Source organism: Egretta garzetta, unplaced genomic scaffold (assembly GCF_000687185.1).
Source record: "Egretta garzetta isolate BGI_Z169 unplaced genomic scaffold, ASM68718v1 scaffold118, whole genome shotgun sequence".
In the NCBI taxonomy this organism is placed as follows: domain Eukaryota; kingdom Metazoa; phylum Chordata; class Aves; order Pelecaniformes; family Ardeidae; genus Egretta; species Egretta garzetta.
In genome coordinates this window covers 3,509,146-3,518,197 of record NW_009260484.1, presented here as the reverse complement: position 1 = coordinate 3,518,197, position 9,052 = coordinate 3,509,146, and the positions used below count along the sequence as shown (strand labels likewise).

Sequence of the window (9,052 nt, the reverse complement as noted above, 5' to 3'; positions counted from 1 at the left end):
CCCTAATCAGGTCATTCAGACTTGCTTCACTGTCCTTGCTTTCTGGGTCCATGCAATGGCTTGCTGATAGGGAATGTTTTTGTTTACGTGCAGAGATTTACTGCTGTGGGTTGCTGAGCGCCAGGAAGAGTGACTGCACAGGCCTACCTCCCTCCATGCTGAACAACCCTGAAACTCCCCAGTCCAGAGGACAGTACAGAATAAGAATGAAGGGAAACATGTCCTTGATCTGCTGGTACAACAAAGGGCACTTCCGTTTTCTGACCAACGCGTATTCACCGGTTCAACAAGGTAAGCAAAGTGAGCCACTGAGTGTGATAATAAGCCTGAACAAAGAGCTTGATCATAATATCCCAGATAAACAGTAGCAGTAGTGATGACTTCCCTTTTCTGTCTTCCTACAGCTACTCTTTTTTTCCCTTTTATTGCCTGAGCTGATGGAGGCAGTATCCTTTTAGGTATAAAGATTGTATCTTCACTGATGGTCAGAGAAGGGAAGACGGTTGTCACATAACGCTATACTAGCCATAATTGCAAAGCATCTTGTAGGATTGCTGCTACAGAAAAATTAATAAACATCATGATGCACTTAGAAATCTGAGCAGTTCCTACAATTAATTTATCTTATCCAGTAAAAACTTAGTCAGAATCAAACATCTTTTTGCCAGAAGTAAATATGATTAAGGCTTCCTGATGTATGTTAATTTGATTTTAGCAATTGATGAAAAGAAACCAAAACAGATAACTTGCATAGTTCAAATAATCGCAAAGAGCTTCTTGATACTGAAGTCTTTTCCTTTTTGAAAGTATATGGATCGTTTTAAGACCATTTGGAAACTTACATAAGATGCAATATGATTAGCTAACTCTTTGAAATTGGTCTTTCGGTGAAAATGTTGCTTCAGTTTCTTTTCATTTTTATTAGTCAGATTTATGTACAACTGCCTGAGACAAATAAGAATAACTTAAACCTTTAAATGTAAAGCCACCAATTCAAAGGCATCTTGTACACTCAACATTCTGAGTCCCGAGTGACTCTCACATATGTATGCAGGCTACAGAAGCAACATTAAGGCCTTGAATTACTGCATGGTAAGCTGAGAAGTTGGCTTAGTGTGTTGTTCCATGCCTTGCCAGAAGGCTCATTACCTTGGCAAAGCATGGCTGATCCCAAGTAATTCTGCCAGGCAGGCACCACAGCAGAGTGAGGACCTGGTGACTCAGATGGACTGGTGTCTGAGCACAAATGCTGAAAAATATGTATTTGAAGGAAATATGACACTTTGGGGACCCTGCTGAAGGCAGTCCCTGGAGCAGTGTTTCTCCCCATGAGGGGCATTCACCATCAGGATTTGTGCTGTTTCCCTTGTGCATTTTGCTGGATTCAGGTTATTCAGCTGGACAAGAGTTATGACTACATGTCACCTGGTTTTTATAGGCTAGCGCAGAGCCTTCGGTTATAATGCATAAATACTACTAGAAAAGTACTCTGTAAACATCAGTGTTAACCGCCCCGTTAAAAGAGGGGGCAAAAGCAGGCTCTGTGCTGGCAGCATCCTTTACAAGCAGCAAACGGAGGTGTGAGCAGTTGTGCTTGTGATTGACCTTGGGTCTGTTTTGGCATAGATGGGATTCTAGGTTGCGCACCTGAGGTAGTTTAATGTCCACTGATTAGGACCTGTGTGTGTGATGGGCAAGACCTGCCCAGCACATTGCTCACCAAATGCTGGCTGGGACAGTTGACATAGTTCACAGTGAATCAGAGCAGAAAACAGAGATTGGCTTTTTAAAGAGTGCTGCTGGGGGGAAGAGAGTCTCTAGTGGAGAGCTGGGAACAGATGGAGACTCAGTAGGAAGGCAGGAGACCAGATTGCCTGCCTCCAATTTGGCATCCCTGAAGTCAGTGCAGCAATGCTAGTTTAAACCAACTTGAAGCTGGACCACCAAAGTCTCTTCTAAGGCATGTAAATATAGAGGAGGAAGAGACAGAATCTATGCTCCTTGAGGCAAAACTGTAGTGCAAACCTGCTGAGCACATGCATTAGACGGGAGAGGAGGTTGAGACAGAGGGGAATAAAACCCACACAGTGTAGTTGGACGGAGACTGGCACCAGTGGGATCACCTGACAATGCATGGTATGTGTTTGCACTTGGTTGAGCGTAGATGTTGATGGGAATGAAGGAGGCTGTGAAGAGAAAACCTTAAAAACAGAAGGCAAGAGATGGTCAAAACAAATCTTAGGATGAGAAAAGAGCTGTAGCTAATGATGCTATTTAGTGCAATTTAACGGAAAGTCGAGAAGGTAAATCTTTCCTATACTCAGAGTGCAAATCCCACCCAAGCCAGAGGCACCAGGAGGGCAGTACACTTGTCAGAGCTGATCTATGAATACTATTCTTAGATGCAGCAGGTTATTTATTATAGATGTTTTGAACCAATGTGTCATAATACATCATCTCAGATGCTAAAGGATGAGTCTTATTCCTTTAGTATTGCAAAAATGACCTGCATACTCTGCTGTCAAGTATGAAGTTTCTGCCTAGAACAAAATTCAGTGGGGTTTTTAATTTCCTTTCAGCTTTAACTTGAGCTTAATTTTAACTTGTGCCTGTTTTACAGAAGAACTGATAAGCCAAAAGAGATTGCAATCCCCAGAGAATAAAAATTGACCCTTATTCTAAAGCAGGTGATTATGGGCTGGCCCAAACCTCCCCATCTGTGGGACAAGGCTGCATTTTTGTTTTTTGATGCTAGATCTGGTGCCCATTTCGCCAGCATCTCCATTACTGTGTTGTAGAAATAAGAACAACATTTTCTATTTTTCACATGAAACAGGGTGGAGAAAGTAGCAACCTTACTTGCTGCACAGCAAGATGACCGTAATGGCATCTTTAGCAAAAACTTACTGAACTCAAGATCTTTTTAAGAAGTAACTTTCTGAGAAGAGCTTTCACAGCTTCTCTTCACCAACCAGCTCTACTTAAAAGCTAAACAGGCAATAGCTAAGGATTGAATACAAAGCTTGGGCTACATAGGCAAGGACTAAAGAGCTGCAGATGGCGTGTTGGCACCTCACAAGTGACCTTTGAAATGATGGGAGATGTTGGGGAGGCATCACAATTGTATGAAGCAGTTGTATAAGTCCCTGTGTGGTTCTTAGCCCAGGAGGAGCTGGAGCAAGGAGTGTCTGGTGACTATCTAGTTTCCTTAAAAAATCAGCTTGTGAGATTGGCCCAGAACTGGAAAGTCTGGGGAAAGAAGCATAATGTTAAAAAATGCATTTCAGGACAGGGAAGCTTAGGGTTTTAACTTTCAATTTCCATGTGTCCTTTGTGAAACTACTTTCAGGGGGTTGTGTCAAAGTATGATGAGAGTGGGGACGGGCCCAGAGGCCTCTGGTGGGAAGACCTTGGACATTAGACCTTGTGAACGCTGACTGCAATTCTGATAAAGAACTGTAACAAAACTGAGTCTTGATAAAAAGCTATATAGCACTTGGAACGTGCAGTTATATTATGTTATGAGATCTCAGTGCTTGCCAAGGTGGGTGCAAGTGCTAGTATTACTGAGACATCATTTAAAAAAAAAAAACAAACCATGATTCTAGCTCCTAAGGTCACCTTAGGCTTAGAATAAGTGTTTGAGGAAAAAAACATGGACACCTTTGTCTTTCTGCTTGTTTCATTTGGGGTGGTATTTCCAAAGCTTTGCTTGATGAGCAAACAGCTTAAGAACTTCAGAAAAACAGTATAAAAAAAACCCAAAACCACAAAAGCTGATGCCCATCCGTGGTGGCAGTGTCGTAGCCAGCAGCCCTTCCAGCATGCAGGCAAAGGCAGGCTGCGGCTGCAGCGCAGGCGGTGTGTTCCCTGGAGTGCTGCCAGGGATGGGAACACAGCGATGCTGGGGGAGGACCAGGACGGGAAATAGCTCATCGGATGTGCTGGTGAGTCAGCTGGCTTGGGACCACTTGCCACAGAGACCTGCAGCTAGGAACCACCTCGCTCCGGCAGTTGTCTTCCCTAGAGATGAGGCCTATGGCTGCGAAACAAGCCTAGGAAAGGCTATAAAAATAACATGTGTATAAAGCTATTTATATTCTCAAAACAGAGGAATGTTACGTGGAGTATAATAGAAAGTGAGAGGGAGTATATGGTACCCACATAGCTGCCACCGCTATGCATTTCTTTTAAGTATTGTGAATACAAAGCAGATTGCAAAGGAAACATAAATCCTGCAAAGGAGGGGAGGGGGAAGAAAGAGAAGAGAGGAGACCAAGAGGAGAAAGAAGGGGATTTTCTTGTAAAATGCTGGCACCAGGAACATACTCTTTCCTGATCTGCCCAGGTGGGATGGCAAGTGATTTTGCAGCACTCATGCAGCAGGCTGGTGGTATATCAGCCCTTTTCTAACTCATGCTGGCCAGATTTTTGTAGGACTCATTAAAAGGATCAAAAAAGCACTATAGTAAGTATGTGAAGGTAATGAAGGATTTATTTATTTATTTATTTGACTGGGGGTTTTCCCCTCCCCTTGGACTACATTTACACCCAGCTTGGGGAGGCAGAGGTGAAAGGAGCGTGTATTTTGAATGATTTAGAGGTGATATTATTTTGGACTCTTGAAAAATCAGGCTTTAAAGGCCCCAGATATATCGCTGCATGGCTCAGCTGTAACATGACATTTAGTGTGTGTCATAAGTCTTGCTTGAAAATGGAGCCTGCCAGCTAGGACAGCACAGGGGGCTTGACAGAGATAATGGATGGAACGAGACTTCCAGCTGAAGGAATGAAGTGGTGAAGTCTGTAATCAAAACGTGAGGAGCATTTTAGGGATGATTGTTAAACAGTTGGCAGAAGGAAGGCAATGAGAGTTTGAAGGCTTGAGAAATGAGAAAGCCCAGGGTTGTACCTGTACTGAAACAATGCTGAGAAAGGATGCAAACCAAGCCTCTGCTTCTCTAGACCTGGAGAAAAATAGTATCGTGCCCAGGGGAGAGCAGGAATCCTCACTAAACAGCGTGCTGTAGACATGGAGCAAGAGATGGTCCATACCTTGGAGAGCTGGCCATCAAACCCTGTGGGGACATAAAGTTAAAAGTTAGGGAACAGATTCCTTAATAGTACTACAAGTTTGTTTTATTTATCCTTGCCTTCTACAAGCAGCTTCCCCCAGATGGGGAAAACACAGAGGAGAGGAGGAATAAATCAGAGAAGAGCTAGGGGAGTTTCTTGGGAGAGCATTGGACTCATAAATATTGCTGTAGTGTTGGAGAAGACCAGGTCAAAGATGGACCATGCGACAGAATGGTGCCCATTCTTGGAGTAACCTGCTCTAGGCCCACATCTTTGTCTAGGCAGAGAGTGGTTAGAGGTAGCTGCAGAGGACTTGTTGCAAAGGATTTAATTTCAAAGGACTCGTTTGGGACCTTCAGAACTCAAAGCATAAAATATCAAGTCACAGCTCTAGAGGTGACCACAACTCATTGTGAACCAACAGCAGAGAGACTAATACACTGTCTGTAGGGTCCACTGTGGGACTACGGTGATGTGTAGGGTTTTTCTGAACATACAGTAGAAGTGTTTGTGGCTAACACCTTTTCATTTCCAACTGAAAAATGATCCCTCCTCTTCCCCTTCCACTCACTCAATGTACTACCAATGAAAAAAAAAATCAAATCAGCATTTCTGTTACCAACTACTTCTCAGTTTTAGGGCAGAAACTGTCAATAAAGTTTATTTTATAATAAACCGTATATAGAAACTGTATCTTTTAATTGCCAGACCTACCATGTAGATTTAAAACTGCTATGTTTCAAATTGATGCAGGAGTTATAATTAAGAGAAAAAGCGGAGAAATTCCATGCCCATTGGCGGTTGAAGCATTTGCTGCTCACCTTAGCTACATCTGCAAATATGATGACAAATACAGCAAGTAAGTAAGAACATGTGCATGTGTGTGCGTGTGTGCATGTGTGTGTATTTCTTTCACTCCTTCTCTGTTGCTGCAATGTTTGAGTTCTCCATGTTGAGCTGCAGCTGATGGCCCAATCCTGCTTTCATAGGATTAGTCTCATGACAAAACTCCTGTTTCAGTCAAAGATCAGAAGCTGGCTCTGCACAAGGGCAAGAGCTGCATTGCTAGTGTTGTTCTGGCTCTATCTACCCATCCACCAGTGAGAAAAAATTGAGACTTATGTTCTTAGTATCTATCTTGTAAATGCCTTTTAAGAAGTGTTGGGAAGATGAGCCAGGGGTCTCACAAGAGTGAAGTAGAGGGGCAGAATCACCTCCCTCGACCTGCTGGCCACGCTTCTTTTGATGCAGCAGAGGATACGGTTGGCTTTCTGGGCTACAAGCGCACATTGCCGGCTCATGTTGAGCTTCTCAACCAACATCCCCAAGTCCTTCTCCTCAGGGCTGCTCTCAATCCATTCTCCTCCCAGCCTGTATTTGTGCTTGGGATTGCTTGGACCCATGTACAGTAGCTTGCACTTGGCCTTGTCGAACTTCATGAGGTTCACACGGGCCCACCTCTCAAGCCTGTCAAGGTCCCTCTGGATGGCATCCCTTCCCTCAGCATGTCGGCCGCACCACACAGCTTGGTGTCATTGGCAAACTTGCCAACTGTCCGTGTTGCCAACAAAGATGTTAAACAGTGCCGGAGAGTGAATATTCTGGCAGTCCTACGATTAGTCAGAACCTAAATATAAGGATGTCGGTCCTAGTTCTGCCTTATGGAGAGGTGCTCCACGTACCCGCACTGCATGCTCTGGCTCTACCCCCTCATCCTCCCACCTACTGTTGACAGCAGCAAGAAATTATTCTTTGCTCGCAATAGAGATAAATGAGAGGAGAAGCACCAGCAATCTTCCCTAAACTGTAACACAATGTCCCTGAGGTGTTTTTTTTTTAGTTACAAACTGAAGGGACTCAGACCTGCAGCTCCCATCATGTGGATGTTTGTCATGGGTAAGCTCAAGGAGTCTGTATTGGTACTTCTGCTTACGGGGAGTGGTACAGAGGTGAGAGTGTTGCTGAGGTTTTGCTTCTGAGAGCAAGGAAGTCTGTTCTTTTAGACACTGCTAGAAATTTCCAAAATTGTGCAACTTAGTTGTAAATGATTGTCAAATGCATTGTAGAAATTTTCTTGAGATGATACTTGCATTAGGTATTAAGTCCTGGGCCTGCTTCCCCTTTGGGACTGCAGAATCTTTGGGGTTATTTCTTGCATCCCAGCTGCAAGTGTTTGACTGAACAGTGCTTTTCCCTCCCCTTCTCTCTTGGCTTTTCAGGTATTTCATTTCTCACAAACCAAACAAGACCTGGCAACAAGTATTCTGGTTTGCCATCAGCATCGCTATAAACAATGCCTACATCCTCTACAAAATGTCAGAGGCCTACCATGTGACAAGGTATAGCCGCGCACAGTTTGGTGAAAGACTTGTAAAGGAGCTTCTGGGCTTGGAAGACACCTCACCCTCCCATTGATGCATTGTTCTTGGTGGCATAGGTGAGGGGTGGAGGGTAAGCAGAAGAAGATACCATACCTAGAACGACAAAGCAAGGAACTTGTGACACCACCAGTGCTGTCCTTATCCAAAAATGCCAAGTGATGCCACTAGAGAGGTGGAAACTTTGTTCCTAGTAGCAGCTGGATGTAAACATGTCCTGCAGAAAGTGCCACGGGAAAAGCTGACACAAAATTGCATATGCGAACGCCCTGTGGGGATCTGTATGCCAGAAACAGACTTAAATTAGTTGTCATCTCAATACTATTTGTTGAACAGGGTCATCTTGTAAAGTTCCTCTTGGCCTAAGAGCTTGTCATAAGCTGATACAGCTCAGCAGCCCTAGGCAGGCATTGCAGAAAACTCTATACTTTACTTGGAGTTATTCAATTCTGGGACAAGCAACCTAAGTCTGCACCAGGGGCTGTGGTCGAGAGTGCCTGCCATCCTGGAAGGCATCGCTGCCGTCCTCCCAGGGTGCTAAACGAAGCAGTTCAGATACACCAACACTGAAGCAAGCGTATTGACAAACACCACCTTCACAGGCAGGCAGCCAGGAACTGAGGACCAGTTAAGACTTTTTCTTTCTGTCTTTTTTCTTTTTTTTTTCTTTGTTTTTATTAATGTAACGTAAGGCAATTTGATCCCAGCTAGAACACAGCAAAATTAGGAGAAACCAAATATATTAGTGAATTTAAAATAGAAATACATTACATCATTGATTTTCTTTTTTAACCAGGATGAAACATTTTATACACAAACAAACAGTGAGTAATACTGTAAGTATTAACAGTGAGTAAACTTAACAGTGAGTAAACCAGTAATTATACTGCCTCACATCTTAACTGCCACGGTCAGCGTACAGGTGAGAAATCAGAGTATAACAATTGTATTTTTTATTGATTTCAACTGTATCTTAAACGTTGCTTAAAAACCCTAATGTACTGGACTGTTAAGTTTCTAGGAACAACAATTTCTTCCTTTTCTTTTTGTAACTGTCAAGACTTTTTTGGTCCATTTTAGAACTTCATTTGGCACGCAGTTGGCAGGAAAAAATATGTCACTAATAGCAGTATATTTCCCATTATCACTGCGGGGTGTTCTGTAGGAATTCTTCTTGTTAGAATTCAGGGCTTGTCACAGTAGTTGTAATTAAGCAGATTACATGTTTAGCAAAATAACATAGCATTGTGTTTTACAAAAAGAAAGAAGTCCAGTTGCAACCAGACCCTAAACCTCACTGAAACAGAGCAAGCCCAAAGAGTTCTCCTGTTCTGAGTAACGCTGTAGAGGACAAGCATCGTCATGAGCTGGTGGTGCCCATGGCTGAAATGCCACGTTTTGGTGGTGGTGGAATCTGAAGGCCACTGAGGCTTTGGAAAACAATGCTGAGAGAGGGGTATGATTGAAACAGGGGAGAACTGATACTGAGGTGAAATACTACCCTGCCCTCTACGCATTATTGATTTCAGTCCACAGCTCAATCAGCAAAAAACTCTGTATTGTAAAGCTTAGCAGTGGTGGACGCAAGCAGAATTGCA

The 9,052-nt window shown here is 43.3% G+C and overlaps 1 protein-coding gene across 1 annotated transcript in view; it reads left to right on the top strand.

The window, feature by feature from the left end:
- The window catches only part of PGBD5 (piggyBac transposable element derived 5), a 36,924-nt gene extending 29,433 nt beyond the window's left edge, over positions 1-7,491 (top strand). The window contains exons 4-6 of the mRNA XM_035899719.1: positions 96-291; positions 5,830-5,935; positions 7,296-7,491. Coding sequence (XP_035755612.1) covers positions 96-291; positions 5,830-5,935; positions 7,296-7,491 — 498 coding nt within the window. The remainder of the gene's footprint in view (positions 1-95; positions 292-5,829; positions 5,936-7,295) is intronic.
- The last annotated feature ends 1,561 nt before the right edge of the window (positions 7,492-9,052 follow it).